This window comes from Balaenoptera musculus, chromosome 19, assembly GCF_009873245.2.
Source record: "Balaenoptera musculus isolate JJ_BM4_2016_0621 chromosome 19, mBalMus1.pri.v3, whole genome shotgun sequence".
Lineage (NCBI taxonomy): Eukaryota > Metazoa > Chordata > Mammalia > Artiodactyla > Balaenopteridae > Balaenoptera > Balaenoptera musculus.
In genome coordinates, this window is record NC_045803.1 from 33044783 (window position 1) to 33068174 (window position 23392).

At 52.6% G+C, this 23392-nt stretch overlaps 1 protein-coding gene across 12 annotated transcripts in view; it reads left to right on the forward strand.

Moving 5' to 3' along the window:
* The window catches only part of LOC118884683 (dynein regulatory complex subunit 7), a 50277-nt gene that overhangs the window by 20842 nt on the left and 6043 nt on the right, over positions 1-23392 (forward strand). For 8 of the 12 annotated variants that reach the window (XR_005017345.1, XM_036832438.1, XM_036832439.1 and 5 more), the window contains 9 exons: positions 935-1218; positions 11384-11597; positions 12014-12188; positions 13230-13355; positions 14050-14244; positions 15961-16119; positions 16971-17189; positions 19806-19934; positions 22610-22682. Coding sequence is in view for 11 of the 12 variants with exons in the window: in XM_036832438.1 (XP_036688333.1) it covers positions 935-1218; positions 11384-11597; positions 12014-12188; positions 13230-13355; positions 14050-14244; positions 15961-16119; positions 16971-17189; positions 19806-19934; positions 22610-22682 (1574 nt within the window). In the remaining variant the exon portion in view is untranslated. Of the gene's footprint in view, positions 1-934; positions 1219-3333; positions 4166-8920; positions 9166-11078; positions 11101-11383; positions 11598-12013; positions 12189-13229; positions 13356-14049; positions 14245-15960; positions 16120-16970; positions 17190-19805; positions 19935-22609; positions 22683-23392 lie in introns of those variants that run through there. The other 4 variants (XM_036832446.1, XM_036832445.1, XM_036832447.1 and 1 more) reach the window with 4 other exon arrangements.

The window sequence follows — 23392 nt, forward strand, 5'->3', positions numbered from 1 at the left end:
GGATTTCAGCCCCCACCTGCCCCCCAGCCAGGTGCCCTTGTGCAGGGCACAACCTGCCCAATATTTGCAGCAGCCCTGATTCTATCCAGACTCTGTCTCTGAGTAGCTGTGTGACCTTGGGCAAGCCTGTCCCCTTCCAGAGCCTCGGTCTCCTCATCTGTACAATGGGGGGCTGATCCACATGCTCTTTTGGACCTTCACTCCTGCAGTGCAGGGAACAGGGGAGCTGAGCTGAGCCTCTCCCAGGATACCTGCCTGAGGCCCATGGTTCTGTGCTAAGAAGAGCTAGTGGGGCCTTGGTCCTGTCCCCAGGGCCTCAAATGCAGGGCCCCAGGGGCCAGGCAGGGAACATAAGTACATGCAGCGGCCTGGGTGGGCACAGCGACAGACTGGCGATCACATGCCAGTCTAATGGGCAGCTGACTACTGTCCCTCAGGAGGGCATCCACAGAGCTGCCAGCTGTATGGTTTTATAAGAGAAGAAGAAATCTGGATGTTTAAGGAATTCCCTGGCGGTCCAATGGTTAGGACTTGGCACTTTCACTACCAGGGCCTGGGTTCAATCCCTGTTCAGGGAATTAAGATCCCATACGCTGTGTGGCGTGGCCAAAAAAAAAAAAAAAAAATTTTGGATGTTTATGCCAAACATTTCACTTTTAAAAGGTGGTCATTAATTCCATTTTTTTTTTTCTTACAACATAATGTGGGGTGAACGAAACATGTCTTTGGGACAGAACTGGCCTTTTACACTCACTGGTCTAAAGAGACAGCAGCCTGGAGCCTTGTGACAGCCCCTCCCCCGGGAGAGTGGGGAACGGATGGGTGGAGATGGGAGAAGGCACCTTTTTGGTCAGGGAAGATCAGGCAGGGAGACAGCCCAGGGCTTGCTCTCAGGAGCCTTCCTGTGGTCCTGACGGCCATCCGCCTCCTCCAGGTGCTGGTTCTGTGAGAAAACTGCCACCTCTGCCCTCTACGTCACTGTCCACGGCTATTTCCTCATCACCTTCCTCTTCAGCGCCGTGGTCCTGGGCCTGGTGGCCTTGAAGATCTTCACTCTGTCGAGTGCCACAGCGGGCAAGGAGAAGGGGCAGCACTGGAAGGGGGTCCTCACCCTGCTGGGCCTCTCGAGCCTGGTGGGCGTGACCTGGGGGCTGGCCATCCTCACACCCCTAGGCCTGTCCACCACCTATGTCTTTGCACTGTTCACCTCTCTGCAAGGTGAGGCTCCTGGGCCAGGGAGGTGTTGGGGGGCTTTGGGGGGAGGGGGTAGATGGCAAGAAACAGGATTCTACTCAGGCTCGCTCAAATCAAGGGTACCGATTTTAAATATCCAAGGCTCTCCCAAGGACCCCAGGGCAGGAAGGCTGGCTGACCTCATGGGAGCTGGTAGCAGGGTCAGGAAAAGCCACCAAAACCAAAGCAGATACTTTCCCCATCTTTTTCTCTGGTGTCACACGTAGTCTCTCACCTTCTCTCTGTGGAAACTTCTTCATTCTTCTCTCCACTGGCCCATTCCTACCCATGGCCCCCGACTGGCTGCCCAATATGGCCCCCTCATCCCTGTGTGACCTTCCAAGTCTAGTGACCACGGTCTGCTTCAGTCTCTTCCATGTTCTTAGGAGAGTCAAGGATCTGACTGGGCCATCTTGGGTCAGGTGCCCATCTCTGGTCCAATCATCTGTGACCAGGAGGGCGAGATCATGTGATGTGAAGGCCACGTGACACGAACAGAGTCTCTAAGGGGCTGTGAAGGCAGGAAGCAAATGGTTAGTGGAGGAAATGCTTGCTACGTCTGCTCCCTGCCCCCGCCGGGTTCTTTCTCTGATACCCAGCAAAGGGGCAGGCGCCCAGGGTGCATGTGGGACACGGTTTCCCTGCCCGCACCTGTCCTCTTTGCTCCTCATACCCCTGTTTCATACACACAACTGAAAGAAGCATCACAGCCTGACTGTGAGGGAAACAGCCAAGAGAGGAATGACAGGTGTGTGCTTTGACTCACAGTCTCATCCCATCCAGAGGAGGCACTAGGAACCAAGGGGTCCTAGATCCAGCAGGTGCAAAGCCCACAAGGACAGGGCTGGCTCCCAGTGCTTCACAAGACTACATGGCACCATGGTTGGCAGCACTGGGGACAAGCAGACCTGGGTTCAAACCCCACCTCCACTCACCACCCCAGCAAGTCACTCAGCTCCTCTGATCCAGTCACCTGTACAGCTGGGATAATTCCAGTACTTTTCTCACCAGATTTCATGATGAATAACTGAGATAATGTGTGTGTGTAATACAGGAGGCCTTCAATATGTGGGAACTATGTTAACAACAGCAGAAGTCATTATTATTAGGCCACCGGAGACTGTCCCCAGATGAAGAATTATGAGTCCACATCTGAAAATTCCCAGGGGTTACGGCTTGGAGAGGGATGCACCTTGAAACTGTGGATTATGTCATTATTCTTTCTGAGGTTACCCATCATAGTTAAGTCTGAACACTTCACCGCACTGAGTTTTTTCAACTGAGTGTAACTCAGTATTTCTCTCTTCTTCCCAAACAGAGCCCTCAGCACACTTTAACTGCCCTTGAACTCTTCTCAATATTTTTTATTGTTGTGTAGGGTTTTAGTTCTAAATTTCTTTTAAAGAAACACAAAGATTTTTACTTTTTTATCAATTTCTGTACTTACTACAATTTTCATACCTCACATCTTCCCTTTTCTTCTTGCTGAAGCACATCCTGTAATAATCCTCTATAAGAGGGGCAGTGGTAGTTGTTTTGCATGTCTGAAAATTCCTTCATTTCGGTCTTTCTTTTATGAGATAGCTGTGTGTATAGATTTTATTTCGAGGACTCTGGTTTTCATTCTCAAGTTATCTATTTGGTTCTTTTTCAGGAGTAGGTTTCATTTTTTGTCTGATTTTTCTATACATTCTTGAACTTTTTTTTTTAATAAGTTTATTTATTTTATTTTATTTTTGGCTGCGTTGGGTCTTCGTTGCTGCGCGCGGGCTTTCTCTAGTTGCGGTGAGCGGGGGCTACTCTTCCTTGCGGTGCGCGGGCTTCTCATTGTGGTGGCTTCTCTCGTTATGGAGCACGGGCTCTAGGCCCGCAGGCTCAGTTAGTTGTGGCTCATGGGCTCAGTTGCTCCGTGGCATGTGGGATCTTCCCAGATCAGGGCTCGAACCCACGTCCCCTGAATTGGCAGGCGGATTCTTAACCACTGTGCCACCAGGGAAGTCCCTCCATTCTTGAACTTTTACAGTGGAGCGATTTCTCCTCTGGGTGGCCGCCAGCCCAGGCCCCTCCCCAGGCTCACTGAGGCCCTCTCCTCCCTGACAGGTGTCTTCATCTTCTGCTGGTTTGTTGTTCTCTACTTCCCAAGCCAGAGCACCATGACCTCGTCTTCCGGCACTGCCCGGGCTGACCAGGCCCTCACCGTGTCTCATGAATAGCGGGCTGCCGTGTGGCCAGGCCGGGGCTGGCCTGCACTCTGGACTCAGCTCTGATTTGCTGTGTGACCTTGGTGGGAGGGAAGAGGTGCTCCCTGCTTCCTTCTGGGCCTCAGTGCCCTTCTCTGTACAATGGGACTGGGGAGCAAGGGGATGGGAACCAGGTTGGACCATGTGGCCTCAAAGGTCTTATCCAGATACATCTATGGGTCTGAGCGTTCACAGATCCAGGATGGCAGGAGTCTCAAGTCCCTGTACTCCTGAGACCCCTGCCAGCACGCCCACCCCCTGCCTTCAGAGCAAAGCGGCCTTCTCGTCTCAGGAAGGGCCTGAGCCCAAATAAGGAAGTCTGTCGTTGGCCGGCCTCTTGAAGGAGTCCCCAGCCGCTCCCCTCCCTTCCTTCCCCTTGTCACCGCCCTCCCACAACTCCACCGTCTGGCCGGGCACCTGGGGGGCCCTCAGGGCCACCGTCCCCTCAGGCACTGGGGCAGTTATGGACTGGAGGTTTGTTGCCACGGTCGGGGGGTGGGGTTTGGTCCTCCCACCCAGGCTGCCCCTGGGCTCAGCCACTCTCACCAGGGCCCATCCTCATGGAAGACCCCCTACCGTTCCGGGGGCTGCCAGCCCTCCAAGTGTTGGGGACACCGAATATCAAAGAATGCCACTTACTCAGTAGGTGGGATACCTCAAGCAAGCCCCCAGTCCCCACTCTGGCCTGCCCCGCGGTGACCTGACTTCTGATCTGCTGTCTCGGGGGAGGGGAGGGGAGGGGAGGGTGGGGTGGCGGGAGTGGAGGGCATATGGTCCCCAGGGCTCTGCACATCTGAGGGCTGAGGAGCCAGGGCCGGGGGCCGGGGGGTGTGGGCTGAGCAGAGAGAGGGTGGGCATTTCTTCTGAAGTCTGAGCTCCTATAGAGCAGGCGGGCACTTTGACAGCTTTGCTCGCTCACCGGTTCAGCCCAGCCCGAGCCTGACACGTTTGGCAGGCCCTGAATAAATATTAGTTGGCCCTCGATGGAGGTGTGAGTTTGGCACCAGCCTGACAGGGCCCTGAGCCAGGGGAGTGCCTCAGGCCAGACCCAGCTGGGTCTGTCGTTTCCAGTGGCTGGGCCTGCTTTCGAAACCACTGGTTTCCTCAGTAGCAAGCAAAAAAGAGGCAGACGCAGTAGAGACAGAAGTAGAGATACAGAGATAGAGAGATGGAGAGACATAGGGAGAGAGAAAGAATTAACAGATGAACTGCCACAAAGAAAGAAAACAAAAGGAGAGAGACGGACAGATGCAGAGACACACTGGCCCCTGGCCTGGCCCAACCAGGAGGGCAGGGCACTGGTATCCGTCCCCCTCCCCATACAGCCACCTCGCACTTCAGCCCTAACTTACTACTGGGACAGCTCGCCCTCCCTCCCCCAACCCCGCCCTTCCCAGTGTGCTTTGCAGATGGTCAAGCACTTTCTACAGGTGAGAAGCCTGCCTCTTCCCCCCAGATGCCCTGGGCTGGATTCCCCTTCTCCCTCCTCCCACCCAGCAAACAGATGAAAGAAAGGAGGCCCGGGACCCTTGGTTTATGCAAGTCACTGTGTTCCCGGAAGGGAAATCTTAGAGTGTGGACATTGCGACAGTTGAGCCACATTATCAGTTTTTGTGGACAAACTTGGTAGGTTTCGGGGCTTATCTTCACAAACAACTGTTTCTCACCCTGAAGGTCTCAGCAACCTTACCCCAAAGTCCCAGGGTTACTAACCTGTCCTCAGAAAGAACAGTGCTCCAGTGTCTGACAGGCCTGGGTTCAAATCCTAGCTCTGCTGCTTAGGGCCTGTGTGACCCTGGGCCTGTCACCTCACCTCTCTGAACCTCAGTTTCACCCTATGTAAGATGGGGCTCATTGAGTCCTTGCCTTGTCCTGAGAGCATTAAGTGAGGTGACAAAAGTAAAGTGCCCAGCACTAAGTCAGCAGGAGTTAGTTTGCTCCCTGAGAACCCCCCTTGGCTTAAAGAAAACCTGGGTGTAAAGCAGATTGTGAGCTTCTGCAACCTGTTTGTAACCTAGGAGGGTGTGAAGTTTAAAGCTCCCTTCCAGATTCCTTGTACAGCTCTGCCAAGTGGACCAGCCCTGGGTGGGGAGGACGAAATGGAGGCCGAGAGAGGCCCCGGGACCCACCCAAGACCACCCTGCAAGCTGGGCCAACACTAGAGCTGGGGTCTCCATGGGTTTAAGAATTATCACCTCATCCCTGACCCCCGAGTCTCAAGGGGAATCCTGGGTGGTGGCTTTTTCTTGCTTCTTCCTTGCTTTCTCATTAAGACGTGCTCAGTGGGATGTCTGACCAACAGAACAACAAGCGCCCGATGGGCTGCGTTTCCAGGTGCAGATGCGGAGGGCAGACGGGGAGCGTAGCTAATAGTAGGGATGTCCTTTTCTCTGCCTGGCTCTCCACCACAGGGCCAGGCAGGGGCAGAGGGGCTGGGGTCCCTCATTGCCTGAAGTCACTGCAAAAGTGGCTCCAAGTGCCAAGTGGAGCACATGCTAAGGCCAGGGAGGGCTGTGGCAAAAATACACCCCAAGGTCCAGCGTGGATAGACGGGGTTCCCCTGTCACTGAAGCGTCACAAGAGCAGCCTGGGAGGTGGAGAGCGCCATGGTTAAGAGCATGGACTCTGAGGTCAGCCTGCCTGGTCCAAATTCTTTGCCTTGGGCCAATTCCCCACTTACTGAATCTGTAAAGCAGGGATGGCAGTAGCTGCCCGACAGGACTGATGATTAAATGAGATACTGGCTAAGACGGCTGCCCACCTGGCCCAGCGTGAATGTGACTAAGCCAGAGCTTGGCCTTGGCTGACACTTTATCAGGCTCTGGGTTGCAGTGGTCATCTGTGTGCTGCAGGAAGAGTGTCCCCTCACCGTGGTTCCCTGCCTGGTTCTCTCTGTTCTGCCTCAATTTCTTCATTCCTAGTATTTTTTCCATTACAATCTAACAAATAGACAGGAAATAAGACCTACTTGCTCTGTGCTTTCAGAGAGGTAACTTAATATCAAAAGATAAGAGTTCTTCACAAATTGATCTATGAATACAATGTGATTCCAGTAAACATTCTAAATGATATTTTTAGACTTTCTAAATCTTATTCTAAAATTTATATTAAGGCATATAGTCCTCAAATAACTAAGTCATCCTTAATGAAAGAGGACATAGAAAGAAGAACTGACCTGCAGATATAAAGATTTTACAAGGCCATAGTGGTAAATTCACCATGGAGTCTGTGCAGGGATAGGCATCAAGACCAGTGGAACAGAACAGAGGGCTCAGCGGCAGACTCGTGTACACCTGGGGGACTTAGTACACGACAAGAGTGACATCACAAAGAAGGGACAAATGGTCTGATGGTGGTATTGGAAAATTAGCTCATTGTATGGGGAAAAATAAAACAAAATCCCTACTTAACCCCTCATACAGAGATGGGCTCCAGGCAGAGTAAAGGTCTAAATGGGATGGCAAAATTATAAAGTTAACATAGGAAAATATTTTTGTGACTTAAGTGCAAGGAAGGATTTCTCAAACAAAAATTCATAAGCACAAATCATCAAACCAAAACCTGATAAATTTAATTACATCAAAATTAAGGTTTTCTGTTTAATGAAGGTCACCATGGGCGATGTTAGAAGACATGTGACAGAAAGGAGGGAGGTGTTTGCAGCATCTGAAACCAGGGCTTAACATCTGGAAGTCCTGCAATCCAAACAAGATACTTCCCCCATAAAGAAAAATGGGCTGAGGTTTTAAAAGACAATTTCAGAGGAGGAATCGCCTAAAACTAACACATTAGCACATGAAGACACATTTAAAATCATTAGTAATCAGAGAGAGGCATGTTAAATGACAGCGAGATCTCATTGTACCTCTATGAAACTGGCAAACATCAGGAAGGGAGAGAATATCAGCTGCTGGTGGGGGCAAGGGTACCAGGCTGCCTCATGCATTGTGGGAGGTGGGGAGCATGTAGGTTTCGCTGCCTGGAGAAAAGTGAGGTGCCGCTGCGGAGCCAACCATCCCGCTCCTGGTTATTTACCCCAAAGAAACATTTACTGGTCTAGAAGGGACTCCACCGATGACATGTGTGGCATTATCTGTGGATAATGGGAGTTGGTGGCAAAGCAGGGTGTCCACTGCTGGGAGAGTAGAGAGGTAATTATTGTGGGTCCATGGACACACAGCAACTTGGGTGGATCTTAAAGACACAGTTCTTAGTGAAAATGTAAGAAACGAGATATTAATACAATATCATTAACACAAATTGAAAACACGAGGAGTATGCCAAAGAATGCTCATTTGAGGGGGTGGGGAGAGCATCAGAATGATGTCTATGTGGGCAGGGAATGGGAGTGGGTAAAGGGGAATAAATCACTTTACAAAGGAAATTAGGTGTTGCATGGGATAAAAGGGGCCATGAGGCCTACGCGCCATTCCACCAGCCTAACATATCACATTTGCCTTTTCCTCTTCCCTTCCTGGCCTCATCCCAGGTGCATTCCCCACAGAGGTAATCCCAGGGTGAACTCCAGGACTGATGTCCACATGCCTTCTCAGGAGATTTCCCTTGGTCTAATTTATCCTTCACACTTTATTTTTCATGACTACGTAATGTTCCAGCCGGAAGAAAAAATTATTCTTTATTATTGAGAATGAGGTGATTCCTACATTTTCACCAATAACAGCAACTATATAACCTTGTCAGGACATCTGCAGTATTTCTCTGGACCCCGCTGCCCGCTACAAGGCAGCATTACAAGTTTTGGGGGCCCTTTCCTTTAAAAACAAAACAGAAAAAATTATATTTTGTGACTGCATTGGTACAAAGACAAATATAATCCTGGGTGGATTCATAATTATATATTCATTATCAGTCTATTCATTTTTTCTTTGGAATTTAAAATAACTTAAAATTAAGCATTTTCATGGGCCACTAACCTAATGGATAAGTTTTCTCTGTCCCATGAGTTATATACTAAACCAGCGGTCCAGCCTGTACTAGAACCAAGACTCAGGCAGCCTGGCTCTGTCCACTATGACAGGCAGCCGTGCCAGGACCCACACTGGTTTCCATCTGTTTTGATGAAGGCCACATTGACCATGCATGGAGCAGAAGCCGTGGTGTCCTGGTAAATGTTTAACAACTACCTGATGAGAGAAAAAGCCCTAGTCTGTAGCATTTGCCAATTTCTGTGGTGTAAATAATCTCACGGCCAATATTAAGCTATCAATATGACATCACTGAAGTTGGAAGAAGATTCAGAGTAGTTCACACTTATATAATATTTTCGTCGTAAAGATACAATAGGCGTAAATAACCTCAAGAGCTTAGATAATAATGAAATGCAGTAAAATAATTAGGAAGTGATGCGTTTTGAGTATTTATTACCTTTGTTTTTAACATAATCAATTTACTTATACGTTTTTATAATTTAAATTTTAATAATGGCTGTGTTTGTCAATGAGCTCACAAACATTCCTGAAGTTTTAAAAGTCAGCTCTTGCAAGCTGGCACAAGCTGGCTCCAGCCCGCCACTGGCTGAGGGACATGCCACAGTAGGTCTTCTGGACCCAGATCTGGGTAGTGACAAAAGACTACATTTCCCAGAAGCCTCCTCTCCCAGGATCTGCCGTCAGCCTTGAAAGATGTCACCACGGAGACGGGCTAACAGATTGTACGGGCTGTCCTCAGAGGGGTGAGATGGGAGCAGGGGTCTGGGGTGGCTGGACCCTGCCTGGCAGCCTGGCAGGGGGAGGGCGTGGGTGCTGGTGGTAAGGGGGCTTCTTCCGTCTGGGGGGCTTTCAGCCCCAAACTTTCTGGAGAAGTTTTCAGCGTGTGTGTGTGTGTGTGTGTGTGTGTGTGTGTGTGTGTGTGTGTGTGTGTGTGTGTGTGTGTGTGAGAGAGAGAGAGATGGGGAGGAGGAGGTTCCGGCTGGGGAGGGGGATGCAGGGAAGGGCCTGTGGGTGGGGAGAGCCTCTGGGCAGAGTTGGGGAAACTGTAAAGCAGGACTGCCTTCCCCAAACCACGCTGTAGCTGATGAGGCAGCCAGGTGTAAGGAATAAATATTGCAGGTTCTGGCCCAGCTCCACCTCTGATGATGGTGTTCTGTGACCTTGGGCTCAGGGCCCATCTTAGTGGCTGTCCCCCTCTGCCCACTGACACCTTGGCCTTCTCCCCTTCTATGTCTTTCCTTACTCACCCTGCCTCCAACAAACCATCCCTTCTAGAACTTTCCCATCTCCTTAGGCCCTTAAGTGCATGGGTTTCAGAGCCAGAAATATACAGGTTCAAACCCCAAGTCTGCTACTTTCTTGCTCTGTGACCTCAGGCAGAGCACTTAACCTCTCTAGGCCTCGATTTTCTCCTCTGCAAAGTGGGTATTATAATTATATCTGCCTCATAGGGTCTGTAATGGAAAAACTCAGTTCAGTCTCCCACCTTCTGTGTTTCTCCTTTACTACTCACACAGAACCCTTCACTTCTGACACTTCTGGTCACCAAATGTGTAGGTTTTTCCCCTACCAAGCAATTCTCCATGACACCAACTGGGTGTCCTACAACTGAACTCAATTCTGATACTATCTACTTGGAGATAGCGTCAGATCCCCCAGGTTAAGGGCTTAGTCCCACAAGCCTCTTCCCACCCCACTTCAGATGCCAATGGCAAGTAGTCGGTCCCCAGGTTACCCACAACTTCTGTCCGGCTTGGCTACCATTTGGGGGTTCCCATGACTCCCTCCTTGGGTTCTGTTAGTTTGCTAGAGAGGCACACAGAACTCAGGGAAACAATTACATTTACCAGTTTATTAAAGGACATGGTAGAGGAGACAAATAGACAGGTAGATGAAGAGATACACAGGGAGAGGTCCGGGAAGGCCCTGAGTGCCGGAGCCTCTGTCCCTGTGGAGTTGGGATGTGTCCTCCTCCCAGGACGTCACCTTCCCAACCTGGAAACTCTCTGAAGCCCCTGCTATTGGGATTCTGTGGAGGCTTCCTCACACAGGCTTGATCAATTATTAACTCCATTTCCACTCTTCTCTCCTCTCTGGAGGATGCGGCAGGGGGGGGGTGTTAAAATTCCAAGCTTCTAATCATGGCTTGGTCTTTCTGGTGACATGTCCCCATCCAGGAGCCATCCAGGGGCTCACCCAGAGTTGCCGCAATAGAAAAAAAGATGCGTCTGGTGTTCTTATCACTTCGGAAATTACAAGGGGACTGGATCTTTGGTCCACCATAGTGAGGCTGGGCTCTGCAAAGGGCTTCCCTAGGGCACACAAGCACATCTGGTATTTCAGTGTGTCCCGCCACACAAAGGTCCTCCACTCTGAGAGCTGACACAGGGCTTGGCCAGGAGAGTGCAGGCTGTGTCACTCCCACCTGCCCCTTATCCAGGTGCCTTAGTGGCAGCCCCATTCTTGCCCTCTCTCTGTTCCAAGTTTGGTGATGTTACCTCTTTTTTTTTTTTCTTCCTTACTATTATGAATAATTTTCTTTAAATTTAAACTTACTGGACTTCATAAATATATTTAACAGGAAACTTCATAATACTACAGTTATCCATACAGCATTAACATCACCTGCCAGAAAGAGAAGGTCACTGGCAGAATAAATATACAAAAAACAAAGCAAGGTTAGTAAGCCTGAGCTACCTGCTCCTGCCCTGGCAATAGTTCTCAGCCTGTGACCTGCGTTGTCGGATTTAAAGGGCAATTTGCAAATGTCAGAAAGGTGTTACAGGTGTGCTAGCACCACGTGGAGACTTTCTCCTCGGTGGAAAGGAAGTTTAGGAGGGACTCGCCTCCTCCCTTCGTGATCTAAACCACCTAAAACCTCCGCCCAGGGACACGGGTGGTGTTGGTGGCTCCTTCCTGGTCTGAAGTCGGCCACTCAGAGTGCATTTATTCCTCCTCCAGAGACCTCATCTCCAGACAGTCAGAGACACGCCAGAATGGAGGTCCTGAAGGAGAAAGTGGAGGAGGAGGAGGAGGCCGAGCGGGCCGAGAGGGGCGAGAAAATGATGAGGCCGATGGAGGTGCGGAAGGAGGAAACCATCATGACGCAGGAGATGCTCAGAGACCTGGAGAGGAAGCTGTCGGAGATTGAGGTCTCCATCCCGGAGAAGCCCTCGTGAGTGCCGGGGGTGGGGAAGGTGGGGGCTTTGGCCCAGCAGCCCCAGTGAGAGTCAGACCAGGGCCGGGCAGCGGGAGAGCCGGGCAGAATAGTGGTACCTGGGCTGGGAGGCAGGACCAGGACATAGAAGGAGGTGGTTAGGGGTGAGGGCGGTGCTCTCAGGCTGCCTGGTCCAAGTCCCCACTCTGCCCTCCCTAGCTGTGTGACCCTGGGCAAGTCACTCAAACTCTCTGTGCCTCATTTCCCTCATCTGTTTAAAAGGGCAGCTGATAAGAATGATACTTCCCTCCTAGGTAGTTGTGAGGATTAAATGAGGACGGGATAGAGCCAATGGCAGCTAAGGTGGATGGAGGCCTCCCTGTGCGCCAGGCCTAGCCTCACGCACACTGATGCCACCCCTCTTACGGACGCAGGACTTTTACCAAGGACGCTATTGACATCTCCAAGCTGCCCCTTTCCTACCAAAGCAACACGCCCAAGGAGGAACACCTGCTGCAGGTGGCAGACAACTTCTCCCGCCAGTACAGCCACCTGTGCCCGGACCGCGTGCCCCTCTTCCTGCACCCAGTGAACGAGTGCGAAGTGCCTGTAAGACTGGGCAGGGCCGGGGGCTGGAGAGCAGAGGGTGGAGGGAGGTGGGCCAGGCACAGACCTCTCATGGGTCAAAGCTTATATTTCAGGGGCAGCATGTAAACTCAAATGTCCACAGGCCCCAGCAGGCCCGGTGTGAGTCACCCCTGGGGGCCTGTGGTGGCTTGGAGCCTGCACACCCCACCCAAGGGGCAGCCAGACACGCAGTGTGGTCTCCGGCCCCCGAGGCCAGCCCTATGCAGGGAAAGGCCGAGAAATAAGAGAAAATGGGCCAGGACCCAAGCGCTGGCCTCCTTCCTTCCCGCCCTGTGACCCAGGGCACATCTCTGAGTCTCTCTGGGCCTCAGTTTCCCCACCTGTAGATGGAATGGCAGGGGATGAATCCAGGGGTTGCAAAGCAGCAGCCCATGGGCTGACAGGGACTCACAGACTGTTTTACCTGGCCCACCTGGTGATTTTTCACCCTGGTGTTAGCTGCCAGCATTTGAAGCTCAGCCATTCCCGTCCAGATCCCTAGTCCCCTCTTCTCTGGATCTGGTGACCCCAGGCCTGCATCTGCCCTGCAGCCATCAGCGGGGACTGCACCGGGGCTGCCCCTTAGGTGGGGCCTTCCTCAAATTCACAGGGAGACCCCAGAGGCCTGGCCCCCAGCCCCAGGGTGGCCAAGACAGACCCAGCTCTGCTACTGACTGTGAACCTGAGCAAGTCAGCTCACCTCGCAGAGCCTCGGCTTCCTCATCTGTCAGCGGGACCTGCCTCACAGGGCTGTTGCGGGATCGGGGAGGTGGGGCAGGTCTGGCGGCACCAAGTGGGGCCGTGGTGATCACATCACTGCACCCCGGACAGCACAGGCTTATTTTAGATCTGGGGAGAAGGGCCTTGAGGGATCCCTTCCTCCAACTCCCAAGGCACCGAGGAGGAGCCTGAGGCCAGAGAGCCGCCCCCCACCCCACCCTGAGGCCCCGGCCTCCTGGGAGCATTATGGTCTCCTCCCGGGTGGAGTGCTCCCCTCAGGGCCCGTGGTCTCTCCCTCTGCAGAAGTTCGTGAGCACAACCATCCGGCCCACGCTGATGCCCTACCCTGAGCTCTACAACTGGGACACCTGCGCCCAGTTTGTCTCAGACTTCCTGTCCGCGGTGCCCTTGCCCGACCCCCTCAAGCCGGTAAGCACCACCTGGGGCTGCCATGAGGCCTGAGATGGGAAGCCAGGCAGGTCGGGAGAAGGAGGCTTGGCCAGCCTCAGGACACAGCCCATGAGTCTGTCTGGGCAGAGAGAGCCACTTGCCTGAGGTCACACAGCAAGCCTGGTCTCCGGGCTCCCACCTCTTTGGCTCCTTTGCCTCTTTCTGCCTTCAGAGACTTCCTTTCAGGACTTTGGGAGGTGGGAAAGGAGAGAGAGGGGAGGGCCTGCTGCCCATGGTCCAAGATCACATCTCTGGGCTTCTGACCAGCTCAATCTCATTAAGAATGGAGGGAGGGAGATGGGGATGTGTACACAGTGGAGAACTGAGAAGCAGAGAGAAGAGAAGGATGGAGGTAAAAGGTGAGGGTAACTCTGGAATAAAACCGTAAAATGACCAATCAGAGAGCAACAGACCAGAAGCTTCTACATCCCAGATGGTCTTTCCCATCAGGAAGTCTATGGCCCCTTGCAATTATAGGCAAACCTGGATTGCACTTTACGGACACGGGATCTGTGGTTTTCAGCCCATTCTTAGCAGGCTTCCTAACCCGACAAAGGGGAGAAGCCCTGTTGGGGCCCAGCCGGCCCCCTGGCCCTGGCGCCCAGCCCTTGCTGAGCAGGGAGGGCAGGTGGGGGCAACGGGGTGGCTATACTGACCAGCTCGCTGCGCCCAGCCCTCCTACCTGTACTCCTCGACCACGGTGCTCAAGTACCAGAAGGGGAACTGCTTTGACTTCAGCACGCTGCTCTGCTCCATGCTCATCGGCGCCCGCTACGATGCCTACTGCGTCTACGGCTATGGCTCGCAGGACCTGTGCCACCTGGACCTGACTCGGGAGGTGTGCCCACTCACCGTGAAGCCCAAGGAGGTACGGCCGGGCTTGTGCTGCCCTCAGCACCGCGCAAGACACGCCATCCTTAAAGCCACCTGTCCCTGCCGCTTCCGCCCCTGCCCCGGCTCCATCGCCAGGCAGCCCTTCGGGAGTTCGTATTTCAAACCACAGATGATTTCTCCATCTCTGGCATCTTAATACACACAGCCCATTTCTCCAACTGGCTGTTCCTCTCCCCTTGTTGTGACTCAGTTTCAGCTACTGCGTTCCCCGCATATGTGAATGCCGTATGGCTGATATCTTAAGCCAACTTCTTCCAAATTTATCCTATGCATTTGATAAAAATCCATCCAGCCGTTTTCATATAAGGAAAATGCAGACAAACAGACAGACGTTTACTTCTTTTTTTTTCCCCTCCCAGGTAAAAAGGACCTCTTAACAGTACAAAATTCACCAGCCCTCCAGCAGGGGGTGGTTGTGTTTTTATATCAGTTAACTGAGAGTACCATAATGACTGAGGCTGCTGTGAACACAACACTCTTAAGTGAATTAAATTGTGGGAATCATAAAAGCATCTCTTTGCATTTGGAAAATAGCCATACTACTGGCAGAAAATGCTTTTCATGAACTGGATTGATTCCAGGACTCTGTGATCAGGGTCAAGACCCCGTGGGTGTCTGCAGCTCAGGGCAGAGGATCCAGGGGCCTGGGGCATCTGGCATGATGCACATGCACCTGTGTTACACCTGCGTGAGCACCTGGGGCCCCCGGGGCTGCAGTCTGGTGGAGAAGGAGGGGGAGGTACCAGGTGAGAGCCCTGCCTGCTCTCTCAGGGCCACCTCCCCAAGAAAGATGGAACAAAAAAGCTCCATCACTGCTTTTGGCTCCAAAGGCCTGAGAACTCACATACAGGCCTCTTAGCCAAAATTTTAATTATGAAAATGATATCAATAGCTAATGGGTGCTGAGAGAATTCCGGTCTATAAACAACTTACATGTCCATTGACTTGGTTGCCCCTCTCAATAGCGCTGCATGGTAGGAATTATCACTTCTCTTTTACAGATGAGTGTGTCGAGACGAAACAATTTTTGTGACCAAAGTCACATAGCTGGTAAATGGGGACCTGGGAGCTAAGGCCCAGTCTGTCTGACTCTAAACCATGGAGATTCACTATTTCTCCACCATAATAGGCCCCCTTATGCAGCCTCTGTGGTGTCCTTCCCTGGACATTTTTCTTGCCACCTAGCACACATTTGTATACACGTGCGTGCTCGTGCGCACACACACACACACACAAACACACACACACAAAGGCTTTGTTCTCTTTCCTAGCCCAGTAAACTCTCACTTCAAGTCAACATATGAAATCCTGCAGTGACAAAATCTGGAAAATCTGACTCCAGACAATTTGCCCCACTTTCTAGATCAGATCCAGATCGTAGCTAGTCTAGGCCATGGGGAATGAAGAGGGGAAATCGCATCTCCTGAGCTCCTACCCAGATGGGCAGCTCATACAGACATTTTCCTGTCTTTACTTGTCAGAATAACCCTGGGGAAAATGTTCTCATTATTCTCAGTGACTTTTACAGAAGAGCCTGTGGTTAGGGAAGTGGGAGGACTGGCCCATGGTCACAGGTCTGGAGCTGAGGCTCTTTCTACGTTCAGGGTCAGAAAGCCAGCAGGCTCCAGGAGGAGCTGTGCAGGCGGGCCACTCAGGGCTGCTGATGCTTTTTTCTCTTGTTGGGTGACAGATGGTCAAGGAGGAGGAAAAGGCACCACCTAAGAAGTACGCTGTCAAACCGCCCAGGGACCTGACAAGCAGGTTTGAACAGGAGCAGGAGATTAAAAGGCAGGAGGCAATCAAGGCCGAGGAGGAGAGGCGACTGAAGCAGGAGGAGGAGCACCTCGTGGTGGGTCCACCATCCTCAGCCCTCAACCCTTGAACTCAGCTCCAGAGGAGGGCGTTGCTGGGAATGGGGAAACAGACACGGGTCACGAAGGGATGTGTTTATGGGCCCCCAGGGCCAAATCCCCTCCTCCAATCTTCAACCACCCCCCCTTCTCTGCCCGGCTTTGTGGGAATCCCCAGTGTAGTGAGCCAGCTTCTGGTGATAGAGTTCTAACATCAGAGAGCTCTGCTGCCTGAAGCAACTCATTTTATGCTGTGCAGTTCTGGTGTCCTTGTTCAGACTCTCACTGAAGATTTACCTACATACACTCTACATCCATTCTGCCATCCTTCCTTCCATCCATCCATCCTCCAATCTCTCCTTCTATCCACGCACACTCTCATCATCCCTCTCACCTATTTTTCCTCCCTCCCTTCTTTCCTTTCCTTCCATATAGTATTTATTGAGGGTCTACTCTGGTCCGGGCCCTGGGGATGCAATAATGAGCATGGCACAGTGACCCTTTACGCAGAGGGATGCAGGCAATGAAGCCACATGGTGTCCCCCTATCTTTCTTTGGATGAAATCTCACCCAGAATCACAACATGGAAAGCCAGTAAACCCCAGATACCCTAGAGCTCCAAAAGGTCAAGTTTGTAAACCACAGATCGAGTCAGATCCTCCCATTTTATTGATAAGAAAACGGGTTCAGAGGTGGGGTGATGTCCTCAAGGTCGCAAAGCCAGCCAGCAGTGTGGTGTGGATCAGCATTCAGTTCTCTCGCCAGTTCCCCAGCCCCAGGGAGATGTTTGGGCCCCTGATGGCCCCCTTCCCATCCATCTGGCTCATGGTCACCCACCTTTCCCGTGCAGGAGCAGGAGAGTGCAAAGACGGACCCCCTGCACGGCCTGCGGGTACACTCCTGGGTCCTGGTGTTGTCGGGGAAACGCGAGGTGCCCGAGAGCTTTTTCATTGACCCGTTCACTGGACGTAGCTACAGCACCCAGGACGACCACTTCCTGGGAATAGAGAGCCTCTGGAACCACAAGAACTACTGGGTCAACATGCAGGACTGTTGGAACTGCTGCAAGGTGCTGGGCAGGGCCTGGGCGGGTATGGCAGGCACAGTGGGGGAAGGCAGGTGTGACCTGTGGGGAGATCTGGCCACCAGGCCAGGAGGGCTTTGGACTTTCCCTGTAGCTGAGTGCCCAGGGCCCACTCCTTTGCCCATACATAATCGTTCCAATATGATTATTGTCGTTCTTTTGGTTTGTATATTCTTATAAAATGTGGATTGTTAGTTCATTTGATTTCTTTAAAATGTTGTATTGAAGTGCAATACACATGCAGGAAAGTGCACTCATCCTACACGTCCAGCTCAATGAATTTCCATACATACATATGTATAAAAAACTCAGTGCCCTTTATAGAAGTTGAAAATACGTGCACACAGTTGGAGGGAGGTTGTAACTGGATACCAGGGGACTTTCTGGGGTTCTGGACAATGTTCTATTTCTTGATCCGGGGGCAGGGAACCTGGGTGCACCCAATTTATGGAAATTCATTGAGCTGTATGCAAATCAAAAGAGAGACAGGCTCCAGGCACCAAGTCCTGTGCTCTTTTGTTACTTCCAAGGTCCTCCATTTACAGCCAGGCCAGTTTCCCAAAGGTAGATCCTGGGCCCCTCGCCCCCTATACCGAAGTGACCCCCTCCAAGGGACTGCTGTCGCCCCCCTGTCACTTTTTTTTTTTTGGCTGCACCGTGGGGCTTGTGGGATCTTAGTTCCCCGACCAGGGATTGAACCCGGGCCCTCAGTAATGAAAGCTCATTACTTTCATGGAGCTCATTACTCCCTTTCAGGGAGGCGGGCAGATTTGATACACGCTCAGATGCATCTGCCTTCAGCAAAGGAGACCCAGCCAGCCCCCAGCCTCCCTGAGCCCCTGAGTCCAGGGTTGCTCGGTCCTCAACGACCTCACAGGGTTGTGGAAAATAACATTCGGTAGGTGCTTAGAATAATCCCATGCTGTTCAGTAAAGGTTAGCTAGTGTTACTGTCATTTTAGAGAAAGAACGTCTTCCTCACCACACAGATGGGGCAGAGCCCAGACCACCTCCCCCAGAGCCCAAGCTCATAGCCGCCACGGTGGTCAGAGCCCTCTGAGGGATAACGGCCCTTCATAGGCTGCTGCAGCCCTCCTTTGGCCCTCTTCCGGGTGGAAGTTCCTTCAGCCTCCCCCCAGCACACCCTGTACCAGTGCCAGGTGGAGGAAATTTATTATCAGGGATAATAGAAGTTATGAGATGAAGATGGAAGGGTGGCCTGATGGGAAAGTGAGGCCAGAGGGGCAGTACTGCATCACCAAGTGAGGGCACGAAGAAAGAGACCGTGACACTGGCTGTCACTTTTACTGCCCCATGAGCACAGGAGCGGTTGCTTTGTTCCTTCAAAGAACCTTGACTTTTTTTCTTCCTAATTTATTTTTTGGCCACGCCACGTGGCATGTGGGATCTTAGTTCCCTGACCACGGATTGAAACCGCACCCCCGTCTTTGGAAGCACGGAGTCTTTATCACTGGACCGCCAGGGAAGTCCCCTTCAAAGAACCCTGAAATGGCCTTGGAGTGAGGCACCCCTCAGAGACTGGGATGTCGTAGTTGTCCATTTGTTTATGCTTTTTCTATAGAGGTAGATCTTTAAGATAAAGCAGCAAAACATCTAACTACTGCTTACTACTTACAAAAGTGACAGAATGGGGAATTTCCTGGCTGCAGTGGTTGGGGCTCCGAGCTTTCATTACTGAGGGCCCGGGTTCAATCCCTGGTCAGGGAACTAAGATCCCACAAGCCCCACGGTGCAGCCAAAAAAGAAAAGTGACAGAATGGAGGACATGATTTTAAGAAATTCAAACATCTGTGTAATTTGATTCCTCTCCACGAAGCCTGGGCTGTCTGCTGTTAAATCTACAAGCAGTTCTTTCCCTCACTCCCTCTCCCCCATCGTGTACCCCTCCCCTCTCCTCCCACCTCCCAGCTGAGCCCTCCAGGCCTCGGACAGGACAGTGAGGACAGGGTTAGGACTGGCGTCAGGGGAGCTTCATGTTGAAACCGTTGAGGGCAGCTTCCATCTTGGAGTTGGGAGCGGGGCCTACCACCCCGGGGAGGTAGACAGGGAGATGGTGTGCCCCACCTGCTGGGAGTTACTTGGCAGGTGAGCCCAGGTTCAGGTGGGCTGGATTGGAAAGAGGTGAAGGACCCACACCAGGGAGGAGAAATTCGCACTTCCCTCCTCTGCGCGCCTGTCTAGTTCCCTTCCTGCTGGCACGGGGCAAGAACCACGAGAAGGCCGGTTCCCCTGCCTGTACAATCTCTCTGGCTTGGGTTTGCTCTAAACACTGCCCGATGCCACTCTCCCCCGACAAGGTAGACTGACCTCCACATCCAGGCCATCCCAGGCCAGAGAGTTTCCAAGTCTCTCACAGAGACCAACACAGGAAGGGAGTCCCAGCCCCCCTGGGGCCTCGGTCTCCCTGTGGGGATGAGGAGGGCAGGTGTGGACTCTCAGAGGCGGCCTGGAGCCACGTTCTGACCCCCTGAGACCCAGCCTGGTGCCTTCTCCCCCTGGGCGTGGCTGTTCCCTGCCCCCCACGGAGCAGGAGGGGGCGTGGCGACTGTGGGGGGCTCTCAGCGATCCCCTCCTCCGCCAGGACCTGGTCTTTGACCTGGGAGACCCTGTGAGGTGGGAGTACCTGCTCTTGGGGACCGACAAGCCTCTCCTGTCCCTGACTGAGGAGGAGGACGACGGGATGAATGATGACGATGATGTGGAAAATCTGGTGAGCCTCTGAGGGGTGGGGGCCGGGGAGTGGAGGGGGCTTGACACCCTGTCTTGCTTCGGGCCAGCCTGACACATGTCGCCGCCACGTGTATGGGTATGGCGTGGGGGGCAGTCCACATAGACCAATTACAGATTCCTCAAAGCAGAAGGGCCTGGGCCATGCCCTCATTTTACAGATGGGCAGACTGAGGCCCAGACAGGTCCAGTGACCTGCCCAGGACCCCCCAGTGGTGCAGGGGAGGGCTGGGACTTGCATTCAGGGGTTGCCCTGCGCCTAGAGAACATGCCCCTTGGAGGAGGGCAATAAGACCCTCTCCACAAGCCCGGGGAGCCCCAGGGCCTGCCATTCCTCACATCCAGGCCTTTCCTGCGTGGCCACCGTGGTCCTCCACACACTCTTCCAGGCCTTTCTTGTCCATCCTATCAGCCCTTCTGAAGGTCATTGGCCTGGTCATCTCTGATCTCCTAGTCAGGGGCCGTCAGGCAGGTCTGCATGAGGCCCTGTGCGTGGAAGTCAGGGGTCCAGAGGCCTTCCCTATTGGCTCTGACATAGTGGGCAAACTTCCTAAATGTTGGAAGCTTCAGTTTCAGCGTCTGCATGTGAAATGGGGGAGTGGGGTTGGTTACATTCATGGTAGTAATAAGTGATGTATTCATTTGCTAGAATTGCCATAACAAAGTACCACAGACTGGGTGGCTTAAGCAATAGGAATTTATTTTCTCACAGCCCTGGAGCCTGGAAGTCAAGGTGTCGGCAGGGTTGGTTTCTCCTTGGCTTGTAGATGGTGCCTTCTCCCTGTGTCCTCAGCCTCTTCCCTCTGTGCGTGTCTGTGTTTTAATCTCCTCTTCTTTTTTTTTTTTTTAAATTAATTAATTTATTTTATTTATTTATTTTTGGCTGTGTTGGGTCTTTGTTTCTGTGCAAGGGCTTTCTCTAGTTGTGGCAAGTGGGGGCCACTCTTTATCGCGGTGCGCGGGTCTCTCACTATCGTGGCCTCTCTTGCTGCGGAGCACGGGCTCCAGACGCGCAGGCTCAGTAGTTGTGGCTCACGGGCCTAGTCGCTCCGCGGCATGTGGGATCTTCCCAGACCAGGGCTCGAACCCGTGTCCCCTGCATTGGCAGGCAGATTCTCAACCACTGCGCCACCAGGGAAGCCAATCTCCTCTTCTTATAAGGACACCAGTCGTATTGGATTAGGGCCCAACCTAATGACCTTAGTTTAACTTAATTACCTCTTTAAAGATCCTATCTCCAGGGACTTCCCTGGTGGTGCAGTGGTTAAGAATCCGCCTGCCAATGCAGGGGACACGGGTTTGAGCCCCGGTCTGGGAAGATCCCACATGCTGCGGAGCAACTAAGCCTGCGTGCCACAACTGCTGAAGCCTGCACACCTAGAGCCCGTGCTCCACAACAAGAGAGGCCACTGCAATGAGAAGCCTGTGCGCCACAACGAAGAGTAGCCCCTGCTTGCCGCAACTAGAGAAAGCCCGTGTGCAGCAATGCAGCCAAAAATAAATGTTTATTAAAAAAAAAAGAAAAAAAAGATCCTATCTACAAATATAGTCACATTCTGGGGTGCTGGGTGTTAGGACATGTGAATTTTGAGGGGACACAATTCAGCCCATAGGTAACACGCATATGCCCCTTTCTCAGTGCCAGTAGGTGCTTAACTTAAATTAACTTGTCTAAATCTTCACAACTACCCGGCGAGGTGGGTACTAGTATTATCATGTCCCATTTTTCTGATAGGAAGACTTACACACAGGGGGGTGAAGTAACGTACCCAAAGTTACACAGGCAGTAAGTGACAGAACTGGGATTTGAACCTGGGATTTGACAGTCTGGCTCCCAAGTCTGGGTTCTCAAAGGTGGTTCTGTTCTACCTCCTGGGACTGCTTGAGGACAAAGTGAGCCCACTGGTGTGATGTGCTTGGCATAGCTGTGTAGACCCCCCTGCACATGGTGTTGAGTGTTGCCAGAGTCCTCATCTCTGGAGACCAGAGAGCCTCCTCCCCTGTGCAGTAAATCCTGGGGCACTGGTGCCCCCTGCTGGCCTCAAAATGTGAACAGATTAGCTGAGCAGGCATCAGAGGTCTGAGCAATTTGGTGGGGAGAGAAGTTTTAAATTGAGAAAATCTTATCCAAGTTTCTGTGGTTACCTAACCTGAGGACCATTTGTCTAGACCAGGCCTTATTTGCCAGATGGGGAAACTAGGCTCAAAAAGAAAAAAAACCAATAAGGGCATCCAGGCAGTGTCCCAAACCCTTATGTACATTTATCAGTCAATCCTCCCAAGGGGTTCAGTTTACAGTTAGAAAACTGAGGCTTAGGGGTCCCGGGCAAGTCCCTTAACTGCTTTGAGCCTCAGTTTTACTGAAGGGCTGTGGCTTTCCTCGTGCCTCTGTTGACAGAGGGAAGGCGGGGCATGCAGGACAGGGTGCTGCTGTCCTCGCCGGGCACCAGATGGGCACGGGGAGGAGCTGACTGCTCCTCTCCCCCCATCTCGGGTCAAGCCAGGTCAGAACTGATCGAGACCTCTGGGCTTCCTGGGGGAGCGGACGAACCACCCCGGCTTGGCCCTGAGGGATGAGGCAGAGGCTCTGACCGTAACTTCGGCTCCATGGCCCAGCCCTGATCAGAACCGCCACCCCACTCCCACTTCTCCCAACAGGGCAAGGAGGATGAGGATAAGAGCTTCGACATGCCGTGCTCGTGGGTAGAGCAGATTGAGATCTCCCCAGAAGGTATTGCACCCTTACTGGTGTCCGGGCTTCTGGGGATGTCTGTGGCAACAACTAGACAGGGGGATACAAGCAGAGGCTGCCTTGGTCCCTCATTTCCGCCCCCATGGCCTGCTTTCTGCTGCACCCTCTTCATTTCTTCCTTCTCAACATATACACTCAGCTCTGCAGCCTGGGGCCTGACCCCAGTCTGGCATACAGGACAGGGCTCAGTTAACCCACCCAGGATGATGGAGTGTGGCCGGTGATGGAGGACCAAGGACCAGGACACAGCCGTTCCCATCCCTCACCCCACTCTGCCAGGAGGAGACTGTGCACAGTACCCAGAGGGCACAGGGGTCTCAGGACCAAAAAGGGGCAGGCAGGGAAAGCAGGGGGACAGGCACGCTTGTGCCCCATGCCACCTTCTGCTGGCTGCTGAGGTTTCTGTGTGGGAATGCCTAGAACCACGGGGAGGGCCCAGGCCATCCCAACAGGGTAGGAAGGGCTAAAGAGGGTGTCATGGGAACCCAGGGGGTTGGAGGCTGGTTGGGGGGGCAGAAAGGGCTTCTGGGAGGAGAAGTCATGGGAGCTAAGTTTTAAGGGATCGGAAGAAGTCAGCCCAGTAAGGGCAGGAGGGGATGGTGTTTCCAGCCAAGGCCTGGCAGTGAGAGTGCGGTGTGGTCAGGCTCAAGCTGAGATCTCCTCCAGGGCAGGTGCCACCCCTGGTGACT